This window comes from Haliotis rubra, unplaced genomic scaffold (genome assembly GCF_003918875.1).
Source record: "Haliotis rubra isolate DU_JTF1 unplaced genomic scaffold, ASM391887v1 Scf395, whole genome shotgun sequence".
In the NCBI taxonomy this organism is placed as follows: Eukaryota; Metazoa; Mollusca; class Gastropoda; order Lepetellida; family Haliotidae; genus Haliotis; species Haliotis rubra.
In genome coordinates, this window is record NW_025767074.1 from 263,448 (window position 1) to 289,671 (window position 26,224).

Consider the following 26,224-nt stretch of genomic DNA (forward strand, 5'->3'; position numbering starts at 1 on the left):
GATCGATCGATCAATCAACAATCATAAACTCCTTGTGCAAAGTTACATAATCTCTCATTTGAGTTTTCCCGTTACTTATTTAAAGCATCTAGGCTACATTTGTGAGGTGAGGTGAAATTGGGTTTAACGTCGCGCTTGAGAATATTTCGCTCATATGACGACGTGCATGCGTGTGTATGTGTATGTGCGGCTGCTTGTACTAGCCCAGACTGAAGCTGGTTTTATAATGCTAGCCCACTGAGATACCATGCCGCAGTGAAGCATGAATACCCCACTCAGACAAATTATACTGACTCCGAGCCGACTAGTCCTTGTTGTACCCATTAATGCCGAGCGCCAGACAGGGACCAACAAGTACCATATTTTAACGTCTTTTGGTGTGACGCGGTCGGGGGCTACATTTGTACAATAACAGTACGTACATACAGTAGCTGGTCATAAGTGATTCATCATGAGTGAAATGTCCATAGACTTACATGTTAATTAACTGTTGCAAGAATAATTTTCATAAATTGAGTAGAAGTCATTTTATTTTATATTTTGCAAACATCTTGAAATCATCTTCAATTACGTGTATTTAATTTTCTTTCATCTTTCAGTTGATTAGTTATAGAATGACACCTGATTAAGCACCATAAGTACAACTTAATATTAATCTATCCCATAGACAGCCATGTTAAACCTGATTAGTATGTGTAAGATGTGTTGTTTAAATAGTGGCAGATTTCTTAATAATCATCGGAAAATTGAATGGAAATTATGTGTATGTAGCTGAGATGATTTCCCAGCTGGTAGTTAGGTATACTGAAAGCGATTTGACCGAAACTAAATTTATGGAAATTATTCTTGCAAAAGTTAATTAACCTGCAAGTGTATGGGAATTTCACTAATGATGACTCATTTATGGCCAGCTACTGTACGCTCCTGCATTGAACAGGGTATTAACGTGAAAAAAACAGAATTTTTTTACCTGAAAGAATTGAAATTCCTGATGCATTAGTTTTGTTACCTAATTGGCCACAGGAGGCTAAAGTGAAATATCCGTTTTACGCGCAGTACGTATTTCAGTCCTATAGTATACTGTGAAGGACGTAGTAATTACAGACATTGTCAGTACTAATTACACAGCACGTACTTATAGATACGGTAACTGCGTTACTTGCAGTGGAAATAGTAAAGAGTGTCCCGTGACTTGTAGTACAAAGTAAAGAAAGTACCGTGACTTTAGTAGGCATAGTAAAGGGAGAACCTTAACGCGGCGTTTCAGTGTGCATCAAAGGGACGAGTTTGTGAAACCGGGTCGTTCGAAAAACCGATTCCACTGCAGATATCTCTGAGACTGAGACTGAGACTGAGACTGAGACTGAGACTGACCCGGTTTCACAAACTGACAATTTCTTACCAAAAGCCGTTGACGTATATTCGTCCCTTTGTTTACGCACTGTAAAACACCACGTCACACCATGCGGTCTACTGCAAGTCACGGGGCTCTCTTTACAATGGCTACTACAATAAAATTATTGAGTCACGGAACCACGTGCAACCGGCCGCAGACTCTCTTCACTATGTCTACTACAAGTCACGGGTCTCTCTTCATTATGTCTACTACAAGTCACGGGTCACTCTTCACTATGTCTACTACAAGTCACGGGTCACTCTTCACTATGTCTACTACAAGTCACGGGTCTCTCTTCACTATGTCTACTACAAGTCACGGGTCACTCTTCACTATGTCTACTACAAGTCACGGGTCTCTCTTCACTATGTCTACTACAAGTCACGGGTATCTCACTGTGTCACTATGTCTACTACAAGTCACGGGTACTTCACTATGTCTACTACAAGTCACGGGTCACTCTTCACTATGTCTACTACAAGTCACGGGTATCTTCACTATGTCTACTACAAGTCACGGGTCTCTCTTCACTATGTCTACTACAAGTCACGGGTCTCTCTTCACTATGTCTACTACAAGTCACGGGTCTCTCTTCACTATGTCTACTACAAGTCACGGGTCTCTCTTCACTATGTCTACTACAAGTCACGGGTCACTCTTCACTATGTCTACTACAAGTCACGGGTCTCTCTTCACTATGTCTACTACAAGTCACGGGTCTCTCTTCACTATGTCTACTACAAGTCACGGGTCTTCTCTTCACTATGTCTACTACAGTAAGTCACTATGGGTCACGGGTCTCTCTTCACTATGTCTACTACAAGTCACGGGTATGTCTCTTCACTATGTCTACTACAAGTCACGGGTCTCTTCACTATGTCTACTACAACGGGTCACTCTTCACATGTCTTCAGTCTATGTCTACTACAGTCTCACGGGTCTCTCTCTTCACATGTCTACTACAAGTCATGGGTCTCTCTTCACTATGTCTACTACAAGTCACGGGTACTCTTCACTATGTCTACTACAAGTCACGGGTCTCTCTTCACTATGTCTACTACAAGTCACGGGTCTCTCTTCACTATGTCTACTACAAGTCACGGGTCTCTTCACTATGTCTACTACAAGTCACGGGTATCTCTTCACTATGTCTACTACAAGTCACGGGTCTCTCTTCACTATGTCTACTACAAGTCACGGGTATCTCTTCACTATGTCTACTACAAGTCACGGGTATCTCTTCACTATGTCTACTACAAGTCACGGGTCTCTCTTCACTATGTCTACTACAAGTCACGGGTCTCTCTTCACTATGTCTACTACAAGTCACGGGTCTCTCTTCACTATGTCTACTACAAGTCATGGGTATCTTCACTATGTCTACTACAAGTCACGGGTCTCTCTTCACTATGTCTACTACAAGTCACGGGTCTCTCTTCACTATGTCTACTACAAGTCACGGGTCTCTCTTCACTATGTCTACTACAAGTCACGGGTCATCTCCACTATGTCTCAAGTCACTATGTCTACTACAAGTCACGGGTCACTCTTCACTATGTCTACTACAAGTCACGGGTCTCTCTTCACTATGTCTACTACAAGTCACGGGTCACTCTTCACTATGTCTACTACAAGTCACGGGTCTCTCTTCACTATGTCTACTACAAGTCACGGGTCTCTCTTCTCTTCACTATGTCTACTACAAGTCACGGGTATCTTCTTCACTATGTCTACTACAAGTCAATCTCATTTCACTATGTCTACTACAAGTCACTCTCTTCACTATGTCTACTACAAGTCACGGGTCTCTTCACCACTATGTCTACTACAAGTCACGGGTCTCTCTTCACTATGTCTACTACAAGTCACGGGTATCTTCACTATGTCTACTACAAGTCACGGGTCTCTCTTCACTATGTCTACTACAAGTCACTATGTCTACTACAAGTCACTCTTCACTATGTCTACTACAAGTCAGTCACGGGTCTCTTCACTATGTCTACTACAAGTCACGGGTCTCACTATGTCTACTACAAGTCACGGGTCTCTCTTCACTATGTCTACTAAGTCACGGGTCTCTCTTCACTATGTCTACTACAAGTCACGGGTATCTCTTCACTATGTCTACTACAAGTCACGGGTATCTTCACTATGTCTACTACAAGTCACGGGTCTCTCTTCACTATGTCTACTACAAGTCACGGGTCTCTCTTCACTATGTCTACTACAAGTCACGGGTCTCTCTTCACTATGTCTACTACAAGTCACGGGTCTCTCTTCACTATGTCTACTACAAGTCACGGGTATCTTCACTATGTCTACTACAAGTCACGGGTCTCTCTTACTATGTCTACTACAAGTCACTGTTTCTCTCTTCACTATGTCTACTACAAGTCACGGGTCTCTCTTCACTATGTCTACTACAAGTCACGGGTCACTCTTCACTATGTCTACTACAAGTCACTGTTTCTCTCTTCACTATGTCTACTACAAGTCACGGGTATCTTCACTATGTCTACTACAAGTCACGGGTCTCTCTTCACTATGTCTACTACAAGTCACGGGTCTCTCTTCACTATGTCTACTACAAGTCACGGGTATCTTCACTATGTCTACTACAAGTCACGGGTCTCTCTTTACTATGTCTACTACAAGTCACTGTTTCTCTCTTCACTATGTCTACTACAAGTCACGGGTATCTTCACTATGTCTACTACAAGTCACGGGTATCTCTTTACTATGTCTACTACAAGTCACTGTTTCTCTCTTCACTATGTCTACTATGTCACGGTCACGGGTCATCTTCACTATGTCTACTACAAGTCACGGGTCTCTCTTTCACTATGTCTACTACAAGTCACTGGGTCTCTCTTCACTATGTCTACTACAACTCACGGGTATCTTCACTATGTCTACTACAAGTCACGGGTCTCTCTTCACTATGTCTACTACAAGTCACTGGTCTCTCTTCACTATGTCTACTACAAGTCACGGGTATCTCACTATGTCTACTACAAGTCATTGGTCTCTCTTCACTATGTCTACTACAAGTCACTGGTCATCTCTTCACTATGTCTACTACAAGTCACGGGTCACTCTTCACTATGTCTACTACAAGTCACGGGTCATCTCTTCACTATGTCTACTACAAGTCACTGGTCTCTCTTCACTATGTCTACTACAAGTCACGGGTATCTTCACTATGTCTACTACAAGTCACGGGTCACTCTTCACTATGTCTACTACAAGTCACTGGTCATCTCTTCACTATGTCTACTACAAGTCACGGGTATCTTCACTATGTCTACTACAAGTCACGTCTGGTCTTATCTTCACTATGTCTTCACTACAAGTCACGGGTCATCTCTTCACTATGTCTACTACAAGTCACTGGTCTCTCTTCACTATGTCTACTACAAGTCACGGGTCTCTCTTCACTATGTCTACTACAAGTCACGGGTCACTCTTCACTTCTTCACTATGTCTACTACAAGTCACGGGTCACTCTTCACTTCACTATGTCACGGGTCTCTTCACAAGTCTACTACAAGTCACATCTCTTCACTCTTCACTATATCTTCACTATGTCTACAAGTCACGGGTCTGTCTTCACTATTCACTATGTCTACTACAAGTCACAAGTGTCGGGTCTCTCTTCACTATGTCTACTACAAGTCATGGTCATCTCTTCACTATGTCTACTACAAGTCACGGGTATCTTCACTATGTCTACTACAAGTCACGGTATATCTTCACTATGTCTACTACAAGTCACGGGTATCACTATGTCTACTACTATGTTCACTACAAGTCACGGGTATCTATGTTCATTATGTGTGTCTACTACTAAGTCGTGGGTCTCTCTTCACTATGTCAACTACAAGTCACGGGTCTCACTTAAATATGTCTACTACTGATCACGGGTCTCTCTTCACTATGTCTACTATAAGTCACGGGTCTCTCTTCACTATGTCTACTATAAGTGACGGGTCTCTCTTCACTATGGTGAAGCCCATTTCTGGTGTCTCTCGCTGTGATGTTGCTAGAATATTGCTAAAGCGGCGTAAAACCACACTCACTCACTCTCTTCACTATGTCTACTACAAGTCACTGGTCTCTGTCTGCTATGTGCGGCATATTGTCATATAAGTCACACAGCTAGAATATTGCTGAGTGTGGCGTTAAACAACAAACTAATCTGAAGTGCACGTTATACGACCTACGTCACTATGGATTTCAACTCTAAGCACAGTTAGCAGACATTTAACAGAAGCGCTGGTGAAATTTGAGTTAGCATAAATCCAGACTAATACTGACGGGTATTTTTCTTTTTCTTTCTTTCCTTTTTGCTTGTTTGCAGTTTAACGCCGCACTCAGCAATATCCCAGCTGGATGACAGCGGTCTGTAGACTCTGTACATAATGGAGTCTGAGACAACGAGGAGATCATTATTAATCAGATCGTCATAGTCTGTTTGCAGTCAAAACATACCGATGAATTTCACTTTAAACAAAAAAGTAAAGCAAATAAAGTGAAATTAAGATTGCGAATCCTCATAACTTTACTTTGCCAATTGAACATTAAAATCTCAGAATTTTATTCAACTTAGGATAAACGTTGTTTAACAAACGATCATGGTTTCAAATCGCTGTTATTGATTTGTATTACAAGGGGGTATGCACATTAAATGAAACCCCGAGGACAAGAAGGGTTGGTTTGTACGGTAGTCTAAGTTAACGCTCATCACGTACCGCACGTGCATTTGTTTCACTGTTCCAACTACTGCGCGTACCCCTTTGTAATACAAACCAATAATAGCGATTTGAAACTATGATCGTTTGTTTAACAACTTTTATCCTAAGTTGAATAAAATTCTGAGGTTTTAATGTTCAATTGAAAAGGTAAAATTATGAGGATTTGCAATCTTAATTTCACTTTATGTGATGTACTTGTTAGTTTAAAATGAAGTTCATCGGTACGTTTTCACTGCAAACAGACTATAGGTATAAATAATGGTAGTACAACGTTGTTAATGTAATTGTTTCATGACATCAGAACTTTATAGCCTGTAGTCAGTGAACACGGGAATTTGTCAATGTGAAAAACGTATGGTATCTTTCACCTGTATAGTTTATACCATATTTTATTTACTATTTTTGTTGTAAACTGCATTCCACAGCTATCAGCAGATTTAAATCGAGCATGTCACGAGACTTTTATTTAACTGCACTGAAACATAATACAAGCATAATAAATATACTCTAGTAGGGAGTACATTTTGAGTAGAAGATTAAATATCACTCTTTAAATTCATATGATTCACCACAGACTGATTACTATACAAAATGCTAATAGATAATATACGCCAACTACTTGTCTAATTAGCAAATATTACCTAACTGGTTGGTAAGATATACAAACACGTGTCTGAGTGGAAAGTGAAATTAGTAAACAACTACTGTATATTTATACCTACATGGACTTAAAGAAACACATATGGTCAAAATGTGCTCCAAAATTCAGAGTTGCCTCCCTTAGGAATGTCAGAAACCGATGATCGTGGGTTCCAATCGCAGTTCCAGGGGTGGTGGGGTAGGCTAGTGGTTAAAGCGTTCGCTCGTCACGCCGAAAAGCCCGGTTCGATTCCCCACATTGGTACAATGTGGGAAGCCCATTTCTGGTGTCTCCCGCCGTGATATTGCTGGAACATTGCGTAAAACATCACTCACTCCTTTGGGTTCAAGTCCATACCCTTGCCCGTGGGCATTATCCGTGTGTACCCGAGGCCAACGTCATTTTCCTCCCTCACCAAGCTGACAACTGCCTGATGTAATGAAAGCAGTGTTTATGCGATGTCAAGACGTCCAATCCGCTATATTTACAGATGTAAAACCGAACCCTGCAGAAGTATTAAAATCTCAGTGGTGTAAAACCCACGCGAAAGCACGGCTGTTATACCTTGTTATACCTGTTTAATATACACTTATGAGTGAATGAGTGAGTTTAGTTTTACGACGCACTCAACAATATTCCAGCTTTATGGTGGCGCTCTGTAAATAATCGAGTCTGGACCAGACAATCCTGTGATGAACACCATGAGGATCCATCTACGCAATTGGGATACGATGACATGTGTCAACCAAGTCAGCGATCCCTACAACCCGATCCTGTTAGTTGCCTATTACGACAAGCATGGGTTACAGAAGATCAATTCTAACCCGGATCTTCACGGGTCCAAAAACAAAGAGGAGAACGGGAGTAAGTATAGACAAATAAAAACAACACACATCAAACGAAGGTACCAAGCAAACAAAAACAAGATCAAAATAAAAAATTAACAATCATTAGACACTGCATGCATAAGGTATTCAAAATTGTAATTTATATATTGTATATGGTTCATGCGGTTGGGGAAAAAGCTTATTATTTTTCCTGTTTGATTAGATACCATCTCAATGTATCGGTAGTATTATATATTAAAACTTTTAAGCATAGTTTGATTGAATTACAAATCAAACGATAACTAAAAAAGTAGCAGATGTATTTTACAGCATACGAATATATTTCGTTTGTCACATACAAGGCCTAAATGAGAAAGATACGACTAATCTTCTCCGAAAAAATGTCCTACAAAGTCAAAATTGTGATCTTTGTTGCAGCAGAATCAGGAAACGACAGAAAGCTACAAAAATGAGACAAAACCAAATTTAGGTTGAATCAGACTTTGATCCGTGGATAATATAATACCTGAAACTGGCGCCTTCGAAAGAAATGTGTTACTAGTAAATTTAATATCAGTAATATTCAAATCTAATTATCCTAGACGGCCGAACTTCACCGATTACCCGAAGTTTATACACACTTCAACTTTATAATCAGGAAATTAGAACCGAATTTATGCCTTGATATTGCTTTGAGTTTCCTTCGCCCATCCTAGATCTTGGAAACAAGTGACAATCTGACCAAATTATTACCGTAATTGTAAGTTTTCCTAGTATCTCGTGAAGACGAACAGCGGAATCAACTCACTGGTTCTGCGCGTTGGGAAGCCGTACGATTCCCTTATTGGCCGCGCAATCGCCGCAAGTGATACACTTAATTGTTCTCGAGGGACGTCGCTTTTATAATAGACAAGTGTTTTCATATCGGCCGTCGTCATCTTCATCAAATCTCGCCTTGTGATGTCCCGATTAGAAATGAAAGCCATACAAAGAGACGATTTGATAGATTGATTTTTGAGCTAGTAGAATATCCCCTGCTAAGGTGGGTAATTAACCACATTTAAGACGTTTTTGGAGGCGAAGACTTGTAAATGGCGCGGTCTACGCACAGAACAGGAGATTAAACAGGAACTCGTCTCTTTATCAAAGTGTAATTGTTTTCAAACGATATATAAAGTCACAACGAATTCATGTTTAGATTAAATCTGCTAGTGAGCCAATATGGCCTCAGCTCAGTCCGGGGACCTGTCGCATCCGACTGTTGGTGAAAATATTCAGTCGGAATTAGATGATACCACGAAGAATTCAGATGAGGCAGAGGAACGGGATGAAAGTGTTTTAAAAAACGCCGAAAATGACCTCAGCGTTGATGTGGTGCCGAACAGTCAAAGGGAGGCAACTCCTACAAGCATGTTAAAGTTTTCAATCTCAGCATTGTTGGATCTACACGAAAGCCCAAGTCGACCGACTGTCGACGCAAGTTCCACCTCGACAGCTGGTAAGAAGATTGACGTTATTCGGTGTATTTGATGCACTTTTAAATTCTAATATTATATATATATTTCATAAGAAACAGAGAAATATGTATCTGGATGGATAAATTCATTAACATGTCATGACCAAAACGTTGCTTTTCATGTTTTGAGGCAAAAACATGAGTTTTGTATTTACAAAAAGAAAAATTATGAATTAATACCGAACGATGTGGATTTGCTTGAAAATTTTTTTCTGACAACGTCAACCGAATCGGACAAGAATTTTCATATTTATTGGGGATGTTGATAGAAACAGTTATACATACCGTTACAACTTGAGATATTCGACATGTTAAATGCATATCTAGTACAATTAAAGTATGTGTGTAAACATGAATTTTAAAATGGATTTGTCTAAATACTTCGCTGGAAACGTTCTACATTTCATTATAAATCTATGTACAGGATGAAACATTTCCAAATGTTTGTCGTTACTACAGCGATACAAGCGTGTTAGATCTCGTTATTCATCTATGTACATTGTGAAACATTTCAAAATTTTGGCTTTAATACTTCGATACAATTGTTTTTAGATTTCTAAAAATATGCATTTATGGACGTTATGAAAGGTTTCCACATTGCCTTTACCGAAATTCATAATAGTGTTCAAGTTACGACCGTGCCATTTTACTCTAACCGTTGGCGTTCAGATTGGCCTGTATAATTAACAATGAGCATGTAGACAAACAACAAGTATTGGAACGAACTGGCCATCATTGTTAACTGTCCGTGGGGGATCTCCGTTTAGGACAACCCACGACCAACTGGAACTTCGTTGCCTTCTGCGATACTAGTTAGCATCATGTATACAAATCATTATTTTATTATAACAAATGTCCAATAACGGGTGCTTATCTTAAGGACCCGTGAAGATCCGGTTTAGAATTGATCTTCCGTAACCCATGCTCGGGTAAGAGGCAACTAATGGGATCGGGTGGTCAGGCTCGCCGACTTGGTTGATACACGTCAGAATTTAGGACATGTAAACTGTGTATGTCGCCAGCTATAGCCGATGAATTCCACTACCTGTTTAAATGTGAAGCTTTTTATGAATGCAGATCCAAATTTATCCCAAATAAATAGATACAGTTCCCTAATATAATAAAGTACAAAAAATTGTTGAGTAGTAGCAATGTAAAAGAAATCAAGAACCTTGCACAATTCATCTGTACAATAGGTAAGTGTCTTCGAGTGTGATTGTATACATGAGTGCCGAATTTCTAAAGCGGATTTTATATTTAAATATTCATAATTGTTTTCAGTCACAATGTCTTAATGTCAATTATCTGTACACTATAACCGTCATCTTGTAAAGTACAAATTATTGTTATGCTTGGAAAAGTCTTCTCCTGTACCACCGTGGGTGGTTCTTTTTGTGAATAAAATGAATTGAAAATTGAAATTGATTGTCATCGTATCCCAATTGCGTAGATCGATGCTCTTGCTGTTGATCACTGGATTGTCTGGTCCAGGCTAGATTATATGCCATATAGCAGGAATATTGCTGAGTGTGACGTTAAACAACAAACAAACAATATTTCAAACTGAAACCTCGTTAACCCGGAAAATAACGTCCGGAATAAAGAATCAATGTAACACGGCAATGTGTTTGAAAAGCGTTTAAATATATTCACTAGATAGTTACTGTGGGTCTTTCGTCAAGATTATTGCACTTGCATAGCGATGAGTTTGGCTGCAGGAACGAGTGAGGACAAAGGTATGTGCCAGCGATATCGCGCTAGTCCACTGAGATTCTGCAGTTTAACATGGCATACGTTATACTGTTTCCATAGGCGGTGGGGTAGCCTTGTGGTTAAAGCGTTTGTTCGTCACGCCGAAGACCCGGGTTCGATTCCCCACATGGGTCCAGTGTGTGAAGCCCATTTCTAGTGTCCCCGCCCTGATATTGCTAAAAGCGGCTTAAAACTAAACTCACTCACTCACTGCTGTCATGAAACAAGAGTTGTGCATGTTTGTGTTGGGGCGTTGAGGTGGGATTTGGATAGATTCTCTGTGCGGTCCAGGGTTCGAACCCATGTGTGTGTGTCTGTTTGTTCATCAATACCATGCATATGTTCATGGCTTCCATCAAAGTGATATTTTGGGGTGACCTGGGTCGCTTCAGTCTTTTCACACACATTTACCTGATACATTGTAATAAAACTGAGACACTGGTTTGGAAACCAAAACATCTTCTCATAAGGATGCGTTACACAGAAACATAAGACTATTTATCATATTTTATACATTAACATATAGGAACACAGGGGCACAGCATGACGCTTTTGCAGAATTTCTGCTTTCACCTTGGCCGGGGCGTAATTGTTTTGAAATACCGAAAGCTGTTAAAACAGAGCTTAATGATAAAAGCGTTTATTATCATAGAACTAAGTACGTGCCTTTGTCGTGGAGGTTACAGTGAGTGAGTGAGTATGGTTTTACGCCGCTTTTAGCAATATTCCAGCAATATCACTGCGGGGGACACCAGAAATGGCCTTCGCACGTTGTACCCATGTGGGGAATCGAACCCGTGACTTCGGCGTGACGAGCGAACGCTTTAACCACTATAGTCTGTTTGCAGTGAAAACGTACCGATGAATTTCACTTTCATCAAAAATGTAAATCAAAAGAAGTGAAATTAAGATTGCGAATCCTCATAATTTTACCTTGCCATTTGAACATTTAAAATTCAGAATTTTTTTCAACTTAAGATAAAAGTTGTTTAACAAACGATCATAGTTTCAAATCGCTATTACTGATTTGTATTACAAAGGGGTAAGCGCAGTAGTTGGAACAGTGAAACAAATGCACCTGCGGTACGTGATGAGCGTTAACTTAGACTACCGTACAGACCAACTCTTCTTGTTCTCGGTGTTTCATTTAATGTGCATACCCCCGTGTAATACAAACCAATAATAACGATTTGAAACTATGATCGTTTGTTAAACAACTTTTATCCTAAGTTGAATGGAATTCTCAGATTTAAACGTTCAAATGGCAAGGTAAAATTATGAGGATTCGCAATCTTAATTTCACTTTATTTGATTTACATTTTTGTTTGAATTGAAATTCATGGGTACATTTTCACTGCAAACAGACTATACGCCACTCCAAAGCCCCTGGAGGTTACAGTTTACACAGATAACACCGTATATGCTAACTACGTATGTATACATGTATGTTTAACTACTGTTATAACAGTGAGTGAGTTTAGTTTTACGTCGCACTCAACAATATTCCAGCTATATGGCGGCCGTGTGTAAAAGAATTGATTGCATGAGCATCGATCTGCGCAATTTGGAACTGATGACACGTGGGAACCGAACCCGTTAGTCGCCTCTTACGACAAGCATGGGTTACTGAAGATCGATTCTATCCCGGATCTTCACGGGTCATAAAATTGGGAACATTGTCTCTCTGCATTAGGGATATTTTGTTATCTGTTATCATGGTCCACGTCAATGTCACTATTCTATATCTTCTCGGGTATACTGTTATAACAAGCTGAGAGGACAACTAATTTTAGTTGGTTTTAAATGTATGTCGTTATATGCATTTCGACTGAAATATTCAGCAACTAACGGGGACTAAACGGTTATTCGTTACATCCACCACTTCGTCATAAGCGTGTTTGTAATGAACGTAGTGTACTGACTGTGTGACATCGGTGAACGGGTGTGATAAGATAATAGGGGTGGGTATTGCAGAGAATGTTGATATATTGTGACATGCAGTGAACGAAGGTGTGATAAGATAATGTGAACAGTCGGGAAATACAATGTCAAGTTTTGTTTGTTTTTAACGCTGTACGCTGTAATCAGGATCAGACGATCCAGTGATCAACCGCATGGGTTACGATATGTGTCAACCAATCAGTAGAGACTTGGGTTACGAAGACCAAATCTAAGGGTTAACAACACAACTATAGTCACATGGAAATGACACTGGAACACAGTACAATTCGAGGAGTGGTGGGGTAGTCTAGAGGTTAAAGCGTCCGCTCGTCACGCCGAAGACCCGGGTTCGATTCCCCACATGGGTACAATGTGTGAAGCCCATTTCTGGTGTCCCATGCCGTGATATTGCTGGAATATTGCTAAAAGCGGCGAAAACCATACTCACTCACTCACTCAGTAAAATTAGAAACAGTCACTTCTTGTTTTGACAGCAATGTACTTTTCGGATGGTTACGAAATGTATACACGAGGCCATCTAAATAAGTGGAAAGTGTAGCCAAAGTATTTGGAAACTATCTATTCTGATACATACACCAAGGGCACGGCAGATAACATTCAGAAGGATACAAGAGCTACAGTTTTACAGCTAAACCTACTCACATTTAAATATGATCAAAATGAGTATTTATAAAGCGCTGTATCCATCCACAAGGTGCATGCAGGCTCAAAGCGCAAATATAACCAAGTGCTCACTAAAAAGGTATAAATAAAACAGGTGATCTTACAATTCTTAGGCTCAACTGTTCACAGAGTATACCGGCTTTTTAGACGACTGAGCCAGGTTACGGTGCAGTTTGACATTTGCGTAAATCCTCCTGTAGCAGAATAATTCTACATTCTTCAAGCTAAACCTACTCTCGTTTAAATACAGCCAAGAACTCACTAAAAAAGGTATAAATAAAACAAGTGATCTTACAATTCTTAGAGAAATACTGGATGGTTAAATTTCGAAGTTTCACTTCGCATGAAACGTATGCCAGCTTGGAAACCCAAACACTGATTATATCACATGACTGTATAAGGCTACCACTTCAGTAGGTGCCTCGTGCATTTACAAAGTTTGATGAAAATATAACAGTTTCTAAATTCAGAAAGTCCATATTTATTGCTTGGAAGCGAAAACTTTGAAAATATAAATAGGACAAGGTACCATGTTGTCGTTTAGGCAAACTGTAATGTCAGTCCCGGAAACAAATCTTCTCATGTGTAAACATATAAAAATCACGACTATTGAATAGCACTTTTGACATTCACTGTTCTGTTTTCGAGCTATGCTCCCTTTGCGAAAGCAGTGTTTTTCTTTAACCGACTGCAACTATCAATAAACGCCGGGTCAACCAAGACAATGAAAAAAGACCCAGGATAGACATTTGAAACAATGTTCGAAAAAACGAAATCAAACAAAACAACGTCAGCGTCTAATAAACGTCAGATCGGGAACCGCCGATAACACTTTTTAGGAATTTATGGTGTATACAACTGGAAAACATGGCGCCAAAGTGCCTACGAGAAACGAAAAAAAAACTGCGTCGCAAGGCACAACATCTACATTACAATAGTTCCTTATTGATTTGGTGGTGTGTGTTCCTGTGCATAAAACACAAATCAGGTGTATAGTTAAGCAACGTTGGGCTCGGAGAGTTCATGGATGGGTGACCGTGTTTGCCAGCTTGACTACTGGGAGTATCTACGACTTGTCTATGTAGTCCTGCCCCACAACGAAGCACATAGGATAGGCAAGTGAGTTTGTTCAAAATTGCCTGTGTTCACCCAGCAGATAATGGGTACCCGGTGGAATAAATCATGTGACTTTAAATTTCTAGCACCTCACAGCTTGGGTTATCAGGGGTAATAATGAACTGTCAGCTATGAGCATGCTGTCGATGTGGATTTAGCGCAATATAAATGGACTAATTATTATAAATGATAGAATTATAAAATGATTATGATTTACCCTGTGATTGAGTGAGTTAGCTTCAGCGACACTTTGAAGAATATACAGGTTATATCACGGTGTGCCAGCCTAATGCAGGAGAAACAGCTGCATTAATGTAGGTCTATGACGTTTACACACGAGAACGCTTCTAGTGTTGACAAACGTGGAACAGCGAACCTCGATTCAAATCGACATGACAGGTTCCATCCGTGCCAAACAGACTCAGCTCTACACAGACTATTACGGCATCGTAGAGAACTACAAAAATAATATACTAGAAGGTTACAGTACAATTAAGAAAGACTGCATTGTAATCTACTGTTTCCGGAATTTTGTGTAATATCTGATTATTCCGACAATAACACGGCGGGGGACACCAGAAATTGGCTTCACACATTGAATCCATGTGGGGAATTGAATCCGGGTCTTCAGCCTGACGAAAGAACGCTTAAACCACTGGGCTACACCATCTGAGTGGGTTAGGTCGCCGATTTGGTGTGCTTGCGATAGATGCAATATTCTGAGAGTGCGGGTTCGAATCCCTGATAGCCCTCAACCCAACAAAAGTACCAGAATGTGTAAAGAAAGTGTAATGCCAAATATGTAATGCTACTTTGATAACTTTGTACCAGATAAACCGTTTCTATTATTGCTACAAGTATCATTTATGTGTTGATGTTCATGTGTATTGGGGCAGTGGGGTGGCCTAGTGGTTAAAGCGTTCGCACGTCACGCCGAAGACCCGGGTTCGATTCTCCACATGGGTACAATGTGTGAAGCCCATTTCTGGTGTCCCCCGCCGTGATACTGCTGAATATTGCAAAAAGTGGCGTAAAATTACACTCGTGTGTATACATACGCTTCACTTTTTGAGAAACATACCATGGTAGAATCCCCGAGAAGTTCAGTGATACCAAACGGTCCCGAAGAAATTTGAAGCCAAGGCGTTACACAGAGTAACGGTAGTTTACCTTGTTTGTCTACTTCCGGCTTGTCGCCCACATTAAGCACATTTTGAATTTTAGAACATCAAATCTAAACCTTCCGATCGAAACCGGCAGAACATACCGAGAGAAGAAAGATTGTGTAAACTATGTAACTATAATTTAATTCGTGACGAATTCCATTATCTTTTTAAATGTACATCACTTAATTCTTTCAGGAAAACATTCATACCCCAAAATATCACGATTGGGCAAATTTATCAACTCTCAACAAAGTCATGTCGCCTGTCAATTTTAAACTTAGCAAGTGTTTATCACTCTTTATCTGTCACTTGTATAAATTGTTACGTAAATAACTCATCATCATGACGCATGTTTGTTTTGTATGTACATTTGTAAATATTGTATATTCTTTGCTCTTGTACCACCGATGGTGGTTTTATGAGAATATAGAAGTTGAACTTGAAGTTGAAGCTGACACATCGTGATAAAAGGCGGCATTAAACCCAACTCACTCACTCACTCTTCAGAAACCACGTGCCCCGCCCTCCCTGTCAACAAGGAGCGTTTCAGTGACAAGATTTGCGGCAAGGGCAAACGGAACAGGACGACGTTTTCGACGCGGCAGCTGCAGGAGCTGGAGAGGGCGTTCAGGAAGACGCACTACCCCGACATCTTCACCCGGGAGAAGCTGGCTTCCCGCATCAAGCTTCCCGAGTCCAGAATACAGGTAGGGAGAAGTCATCGTAAGGGACTCTTCTTGTAATGAAGTCTGAACGGAGGAGTCTCCCGCCGTGATATTGCTGGAATATTGCGAAAAGCGGCGTAAAACTAAACTCACTCACTCACTGAACGGAGGGACCATTACAGCACCCCACCCTCATCCACCCTCACACACACCTCCTAAATCCCCACCCCTCAAATTATGAATATTGGCATATTTTTACCTTCCCTGATCGAAAGGGTTACCTGCGTATCGAGACGCTCGTATAATTGTTTAGATATGTGTGTTTACCTGCTTGTCGAAATTCCACAATCTACAATATTTATGTGCGTATTCCTGCAAATCAAAATTCCCAACTCTGAAATACTAACGTCGGTTTACGTATGAAAAAAAGCTGCTGATGTGGGTTAACCTTCGTATCGAAATTCTACAATATTGAAATAATGTGGGTTAACTTTCGTATCGAAATTCTACAAAACTAATATAATAATATAATGGGTTAACCTGCGTATCGAAATTCTACTAATATAATATAATAATGTGGGTTAACCTGCGTATCGAAATTCTACAATACTAATATAATGTGGGTTAACCTGCGTATCGAAATTCTACAATACTAATATAATGTGGGTTAACCTGCGTATCGAAATTCTACAAAACTAATATAATGTGGGTTAACCTGCGTATCGAAATTCTACAAAACTAATATAATGTGGGTTAACCTGCGTATCGAAATTCCATATTCTACGCTACTAGTATAATTCCCATTACTTAAGCTGACTTTCCTGTGTGTTGCACATTCCGAATCAACAATAACGTCTCCGACTCTGGAAAATAAATGGTCAGCACAAAATATACGTCCGCTGACCTGGTCATCACTCATTAAGCTTGGGTGAAATCACACCACACACACGCACACACACACACGTGCACGCAGACACATACGCGTGCACACACGCACACACGAACCACATACATACATATGAGGGATGTTTGATAAAATCTATAGAAATATTTGAAACTCTTTCAGGTATGGTTTCAAAATCGCCGTGCGAAGTGGAGAAAGAAAGAAAAACAATGTCAAACGCTGTCCCTTGCCGGGTATGGAGTTACCTGCCCTTTGTCCTGGCCGACCCAGTCACAAGCCGCCGCCATACATCTGGTAAGAAACTGACGTCAACCTTGACCTTTATGCTAGCAAACTATACAAGGCCAGTTTAAGATTATAGATAAACATTATAGATATAGAAAATTCCAGATTCAGCTAAATGTGTGAGGGACGCCCGATGTGCATGCTGTAGATGTTTTCCATTTCAGCGAAAGCCACATTTATGTTGCCGACAAGAAAGAAAGATTATATGCGGATTGAATTCGAACTGAATGCCATCATAGTTTGGGAGCTAAGGGACGCAACTCTTAGGTCCCTAAGTGACCCATTCCACGTATATGTTTAGGTTCACACACCCATCACCGGGATTGGGCTAGGGTCATGATTACTTTATATGATTATACTTTCAGTTATCACAGGACGTGGATATCCTCAACAGCAAAAGTATCTTCCTGCATGTTTTTATTTATCATAGACTGGAATTTTCAATAACATGAAAATCATCTATTTATTTGCTTTGAAGATTAACATATATCTGTTTATTAAAAGGAAGACTGGTTAAATGGTTATACTATTATAACAGACAAAGTCATGCAATTTCTATCCGGTCCCCTTTGCCAGAATGTGTGTTATTTGTCGCTAGGTTGCAAGTTTGGATATGTTTCCCCCTTCCTTGCGTATATAATCTGGGTGTGATTTCTGTTGAACGCTAACGCTCACGTTAAGACGACGTTGCTCGCATAGGTGACGCAGACGCTTGATGCGCCGAAAATCGCCATGGAGAATTACGTTCAAGGCAAGAATCCTGGATTAGCCCAGATTCTCCTTGATTTCGTACCTTGGTTTATCCGCGCCACACCCATGGCGGCTCTTTTGTTTGAAGTGGGGCGGTGGGGCAGCTTGGTAGTTAAAGCGTTCGCTCGTCACGCCGAAAACCGGGTTCGATTCCCACATGGGCACATGTGTGAAGCCCATTTCTGGTGTCCCCCCACCTTGATATTGCTGGGATATTGCTAAAAGCTTCGTAAAGCCGGGTCTTTGGCGAGGGTACACCATCGCTCTTATTCTCATAAATCATACAAAATGATATAGAGAACATACATATATTTTGATGGCATACAAAGTGCCATTATGACTAATACACACTAGAGAAATATTTTTTTCAATATGAGGGTTATTAAAATAATAACAAGTGTTTGCCACTGATGTGGCAATGTCCCCCGCCGCTAAAGAATCGAATATCTATATTTACTACTTTTTATTTTTGGGTCACATACAAGATGCCTGAAATGACTGGTGTCTGCATAATCACCCAATGTAGGCTGTCAACATACTTGAAAACATTGGGTGCAATGTTTTATGAGATATCGCCTTTAAAAAGCGGTCAAAGTATCGTGGTGACCTTGAAGATAAGGTCAAGGTCACCCAAATAAACTGGTGTCTGTGTAATACCCCAATGTAAACTGTCACCAAATTTGATGACATTGGGTACAACAGTCCATGAGATATCGCGTTAACAAGAGTTAAAAGTGTGAAAAGTGTCGTGGTGACCTTGAAAATAAGGTCAAGGTCACCCAAAATCAACTGGTGTCTGCGTAATCCCCCAATGTAGGCTGTCACCAAATTTGAAGACATTGGGTACAACAGTCGATGAGATGCTGTGTTAAGAAGAGTTTATAAAGTGTTCAAAGTGTCGTGGTGACCTTGAAAATAAGGTCAAGGTCACCTAAATACAGTGGTGTCTGCGTAATCCCCCAATGTAGGCTGTCACCAAATTTGAAGACACTGGGTACAACAGTGCATGAGATATCACGTTAACAACAGTTTGAAAAGTGGTCAGTGTCGTGGTGACCTTGAAAATAAGGTCAAGGTCACCCAAATCGGCTGGTGTCTTTGTAATCCCCTAATGTAGGCTGTCACCAAATTTGAAGACATTGGGTACAACAGTTCATGAGATATCGCGTTAACAAGAGTTAAAAGTGTGAAAAGTGTCGTGGTGACCTTGAAAATAAGGTCAAGGTCACTTAAATCAACTGGTGTCTGCGTAATCCCCCAATGTAGGCTGTCACCAAATTTGAAGACATTGGGTACAACATTTCATGAGATATCGCGTTAACAAGAGTTTGAAAAGTGGTCAAAGTGTGGTGGTGACCTTGAAAATAAGGTCAAGGTCACTGGTGTCTCCAATTCGACTGGTGTCTGAAGACATTGGGCGCAACAGTTCATTAGATATCGCGTTAACAAGAATCGGGACGTACGTACGGACGTACGTCGTACGGACGTACGGACGCCGCTGAATACATAGTCCCCCGTTCCGCGTTGCGGCGGGGGACAACTAGGGAATGTATTCTTTCTTACATCATCAAGAGTTGTAAATGATGCAGGGGAGATATATCAAACCAGCTGGTATATAGCTGGAATATTGCTAACAGCGGCGTAAATCTAAACCCAGTCATTCACCCCTACATGAGGTCGAAATTAAAACAAGAGGTATCTTATTTACCTCAAATTTAAACAAATACTAGCGACAAAAATCTTTCTACATTCACAAGGAATATATTCTAAAAGCAGAATCGATTTTTCAATTCCAACTTTATTATAAGCCATTAATATTTAAAGCCATTTACTCTTCTGTAAAGCCGTTTATCATTTTGTCAAGCTATTTGTTATTTTATAAAGCCGTTCATCAATTGACATAAATTACTCGTAATATTAGCTTGAGCCGTAAAATTATGTATCACTTACCAAAATGACATAAATATGCAAACTAGATGACCGAAAATTACATTCATGCACTTGATGTTTACAAGAGATACTCCTCACAAAAAGTTAAGCAACACAAATTTGTAGTCTCATTACATTTTCATTTCTTGAAATTGGAAATCATGGAATGATGCAATAGAAAGGTGAAACATATATACACACGATTAACGAAATGAAATGAAATGCTATTGAGCAATAATAGTCTAACAAGTCATCAAAAGCATGTACCCGTGAAACAGTCGTGCAAAATGTGCTGCATTGATGGAGCAAAATGTTAACATTAAGGTTCAAGTCAGTTTTGGACAGTGAAGCAGTGTTCAGGAACGCGTATGACCACCATGAGCACAAATGCAAGCTTCTACACGTCTTTGCATTGATCAAATGAGCCTTTAAAGTTGCTGTTGTGGAATATTCTGCCATTCTCTCTGTAACGCCTGCTCAAGGTCATCCAGAGTCTGGGGTGAACATTGAGACCGTAAACACGACTTCCAATAATGTCCCAAGCATGTTCAATGGGATTAAGATCAAGTGACCTTGCAGGTCAGTCCATATGTGTGATGTTGTTGATCTAAACAACATCGTTAACAACTCTTTCTCGGGGCATTATCATCCATTGACGGGCATTACCATCCATAAAAATGAAGTTATGACCCGCTTGTTGTACCAGAGGAATGATTACAGGTAGGTTTACACCGATCAGGGTGCATGTGTGAAGAGTGGAGCACATTCATGCCACACATTTTGCATGTTGTTTCTGAGGGTGGTTGAGTTCGAGTGATGTTGTCAATGTTATCAGATAACTCAATTTGACAGTCACTAAAGGTTATGTATTCTTTGAATATTTACCTTTCAGTAACATGTCGGCAAAAATCGCTATCGAGATTGATAAAAATATTACACTGAAAATACTTGTTGCTTAATTCTTTTGTGAGGAGTATATATAGATTACTTTGATGTTAGAGACAATGATTTGATAGTTAAAATCAATCTCTGGTATTTAGAAGCCAGAACGGTGATTAGCGTAGTAGAAAGTTCAACAGACGCAACCTACTGGAAGGTACCGCCAGATGCTCATCTTGACATCACTCAAGGGGGTAAGTGATCTGGTTTTAATGAGATTGGATCCAAATGAGGGAGTTTTAGTCTTCACCAATATCACTGTTATCAAAATAAATGTGGATTAAATGTTACATATCGATGGCATCTAGAATGATAAGGTCTCAATGACAGCCATAGCTGGTATATTGTACACTTAACGTAATCAACTACATTATCGTTGACGTTCAAACATATTACGTGTAGGCACGTGCTTTTGACAAATTAAGACTCGGATGGTTATTGTTTGTTCGTTGTTTAACGCCGCACTCAGCAATATTCCAGCTATATGGCGGTGGTCTAAATATAATCGAGTCTGGACCAGACAATTCAGTGATCAACATCATGAGCATCGATCTACCCAATTGGGATACGATGACATGTGTCAACCAAATCAACGAGCCTGACCACCCGATCCCGTTAGTCGCCTCTACGACAAGTACGGGTTACTGAAGACCAATTCTAACCCGTATCTTCACGGGTCGGATGATTAAGCCCATGTGGAACTAACATAATCCATATAATTGAATGACTAAAAAAACAAATTTTCAGTTATAACTACACCACTTTCGTTAGTTTATGTATATGTTTCTGAGGGAAAAAACGAAGGAAAATTTAATCACGATCAGTTGAGTATTAAACAACGCTATGTACAAGCTGCCACAGTTTATGTCATTAGTTGTTCAGCGTGTTCCGATCTTTGCAATCAATAGTATTGCTGGAATTAGCCTTATCATCTGGGAATGAAAGATTTTTAACGCCGCACTTAGCAATATTCCAGCTGTAAGATGGAGGTCTGTATACAACTAAATCTGAATCATGAACATCGTTGTACGCACTGGGCTGCAATGACCTACATCAGGGAACCTGACCACCCGATCCCGTTAGGTGTTTCTCACGACCAGCATGGTTGCTGAAGACAAATTCTTCACTGGTTATTTTAGACCAGTCAATCCAGTGATTGACATCATGAGTATCGATCTACGCAACTAGGATACGATGACATGCATTAACTAAGTGAGCGAGCCTGACCACCCGATGTAGCCCGGATCTTCACGGTTCGGTTTTATCCCCGCGGCGTTGTACCAAAAGGCGTTAGAATTGGATACTTCTTGTTACCCTGCATGCTGCTCAGCATTTAAGAGGTGAGGTGAGGTGAAATTGGGTTTAACGTCGTGCTTGAGAATATACTGCGTGTGTATGTGTATGTGCGGCTGCTTGTACTAGACTTAAGCTGGGTTTTAGTGCTAGCCCACTGAGATACCATGCCGCAGTGAAGCATGAATACCCCACCTTTCAGACACATTATACCTACTCCGAGCCGACCAGTCCTTGTTGTGCCCATTTATGCTGAGCGCATGGCAGGGACCAACAAGTACCATATTTTAACGTCTTTTGGTATGACGCGGTCGGGGATCGAACCCGCGACCTTCCGCTCTCCGGGCGGACGCTCTAAGCACTACACCGCGGAGGCGGTCCGGCATTTAAGAGGATAGAACAAGGACGAGTTGCCTCGGAGTGACCATGTTCAAACTGCGGCATGGTACCGCATCTAGGTACAAACCCAGCAACACACACACGAACGCACGCGCACACACGCGCGCTCTATAACTGTGATAGTCTTGAACGCAACCTTAAACTCCTGTCGTACTATTGTAGTTCTACGTGCTCTGCGCCAATGCGACGGCCAGTTGGTTGAAGCGCTCTATAAAGTGAAGACTGGGTACCGTGCCCCGGACATCACATTCCTCGGCTTCAAATAGTTTGTTTCATTTAATAGTTTGTTTCTCTGAACTGTTTCCTTGTCCCATAGTCGACTGCACGTGGGTGTGTGGGTGTCATATTATATTCACACCAGTGAGTGAGTGAGTAAGTGAGTTGGGTTTTACGTCGCTTTTAGCTATATTCCAGCAATATCACGGCGGGGACACCAGAAATTGGCTTCACACATTGTACCCATGTGTGGAATCGAACCCGTGTCTTCGGCGTGACGAGCGAACGACTTAACCACTACGTTACCTCCCCGCCCTATATTCACACCATGCCGACATTTGTCACATAAATGGAGATACGGTTGATTTGCATGCATAAGATAAAAGCCAATTGAAGCAAAGAGGCTGTTATTGGACTGGATGATAATAATTATGACAAGTTTAAAGATAACCTTGACGTCAGTTTCTAATATAATCATAGGTGAGGTGAAATGGGGTGTAACGTGTAACGAATATATCGCTCATATGACGACGTGCATGCGTGTGCATGTGCGGCTGCTTGTACTAGCCCAAACGTAAGCTGGTTTTATAGTGCTAGCTCACTGAGATACCATGCCGCAGTTAAGCATGAATACCCCACTCAGACACATTATACTGACTCCGAGCCGACTAGTCCTTGTTGTACCCATTAATGCTGAGCGCCAGGCAGGGACCAACAAGTACCATATTTTAACGTCTTTTGGTGTGACGCGGTCGGGGGCTACATTTGAACAATAACAGTACGTACATACAGTAGCTGGTCATAAGTGAGTCATCATTAGTGAAATTTCCATGTTATTTAACTGTTGCAAGAATAATTTTCATAAATTGAGTAGAAGTCATTTTATTTTATATTTTGCAAACATCTTGAAATCATCTTCAATTACGTGTACTCAATTTTCTTTCATCTTTCGGTTGATTAGTTATAGAATGACACCTGATTAAGCACCATAAGTACAACTTAATATGAATCTATCCCATAGACAGCCATGTTAAACCTGATTAGTATGTCTAATTTGTCCTTGTTGTACCCATTAATGCTGAGCGCCAGACAGGGACCAACAAGTACCATAGTTTAACGTCATTTGGTATGACGCGGCCGGTGATCGAACCCGCGACTGTCCGTTCTCCGGGCGGACGCTCTAACCACTGCACCACGGAGGTGGTTCTAATATAATTATAAAAACGAGACCAAGAAAATGTTACGCATAATGCTTTAGACATATTTGATAGAATATGAGTTGTTTTTCGTGTGCAGTAAATGTCTTGTACAGACAAACATACATCGTTATTCTATAAAAAACGTAAGCAAACTATACTGCGTTATTTCAGGCGTCTGTTGCAGCTGCAGGAATGGTTATTTGTATATAGCTGAGGAGGGGGAAGGATATGGGAACCCATTAGGGAAATAAGTTTAATGACATGAAAGATTTCTGTGTCTAGCCATTCAGTCAAAGTTATCACATTACATTTCTCCGAAAACACGAGTTGCTGTTACAAGAATAATAAAAAATGAAAAGTGATATCAGATATCAAATAATACGAGCAAACTGTGGTTGCGTTAAAGTGAGTGACTGGGCCAGTGTAGTATAGTGAGTGAGGTGAGTTTTACGCCGCTTTTAGCATTATTCCAGCAATGGGCTTCACACATTATACCAATGTGGGGACTCAAACTCGGGTCTTCAGTGTGACGAGCGAACGCTTTAACTACTATGCTACCTCACTGTCCTAGTTGGTCAGATCGCCTCAATGGTGTAGTGGTTAGAGCGTCCGCCCGGTCGCGGGTTCGATCCCCGACCGCGTCATACCAAGAGACGTTAAAAGATGGTACTTGTTGGTCCCTGCCTGGCGCTCGGCATTAATGGGTACAACAAGGACTGGGCGGCTCGGAGTCAGTATAATGTGTCTGAGTGGGGTATTCATGCTTCACTGCGGCATGGTATCTCAGTGGGCTGGCACTATAAAAAACCCAGCTTAAGTCTTGACTAGTACAAGCAGCAGCACATACACATACACACGCATGCACGTCGTCATATGAGCGAAATATTCTCAAGCACGACGTTAAACCCAATTTCACCTCACCGTCCTAGTTGGTCATAAAGTCTGAAAAACACAAACAATCAAGTGTGTGAAGCCCATTTCTCGTGTCCCCCGCCATGATGTTGCTGGAATATTGCTAAAAGCGACGTAGAACCCCAATTCACTCGCCCACTCACTCAAACAATCATTGGCAGGAAGTAACGTGATCACAACGATCGCACGTGCATTTCACTGTAAGCACACAGGCATTGCAAAAAACGCATGCCAATTGCAGTGTTGCCGCAGTTGCACGAACTCTGTGTTGTAGTCGTCAGACAATACGCTGTCTGAGGACCCGTGGATAACAGATGGCCACCATAGCAGATCGCCCAAGGCCTGGTGTGCCGCGTGTGATGTCACACCAAGATGACGTACTAATCAGGTTATGCCATCACGTTACTGCAACCTCCACAAATAGGCAGGTGTGTTCAGAGGTTGAGTGTCAACACAGATCATCAGAAATCGAATGCACCCATCAGGTACACGAGTGAGTGAGTGCGTTTGGTTTTACGCCGCTTTTGGCAATATTCCAGCAATATCACGGCGGGGGGCACCAGGAATGGGCTTCACATATTGCACCCATGTGAGGAATCGAACCCGGTTCTTCAGCGTGACGAGCGAACGCTTTTACCACTAGGCTACCCCACCGCCCTCAGGTACACGAGGTAGAACACACGCAGAATCTATCCTGAAGCAATTTCATCGTGTTCCAGTTGGGTCCGCTGACATGTCCGATTCAACCAGGTTGTCTTTAGTGACGATACCGCTTCACATTGCCAGATGCCGATGCTGATGGCTTTCCCATTCCCACAACCTGAACCCGATCAAACACATTTGGGATGCGATGGAAGGACGAATACGAAAGCAGATGAATCAGCCCCAGACATTGCAAGAACCTGGTCAAGCATTCGTTGACCATAAGTGAAGACTTCCCC

General features: G+C 41.0%; 1 protein-coding gene across 1 annotated transcript; it reads left to right on the plus strand.

The window, feature by feature from the left end:
* Positions 1-8,838: 8,838 nt before the first annotated feature.
* LOC124286886 (paired box protein Pax-3-like) lies at positions 8,839-25,659 on the plus strand. The gene is made up of 3 exons (XM_046723324.1): positions 8,839-9,115; positions 16,300-16,499; positions 25,558-25,659. Exons 1-3 carry the CDS (start codon positions 8,839-8,841, stop codon positions 25,657-25,659), a joined length of 579 nt encoding a protein of 192 aa, XP_046579280.1.
* The last annotated feature ends 565 nt before the right edge of the window (positions 25,660-26,224 follow it).

Bases quoted from the DNA above. Each gene is read 5' to 3' on its own strand.
- LOC124286886 (XM_046723324.1), top strand. From the start codon at position 8,839: ATGGCCTCAGCTCAGTCCGGGGACCTGTCGCATCCGACTGTTGGTGAA. The intron at 9,116-16,299 runs GTAAGAAGATTG...CTCACTCTTCAG, and splicing joins AAGTTCCACCTCGACAGCTG to AAACCACGTGCCCCGCCCTC. The intron at 16,500-25,557 runs GTAGGGAGAAGT...TCTGTGTTGTAG, and splicing joins TTCCCGAGTCCAGAATACAG to TCGTCAGACAATACGCTGTC.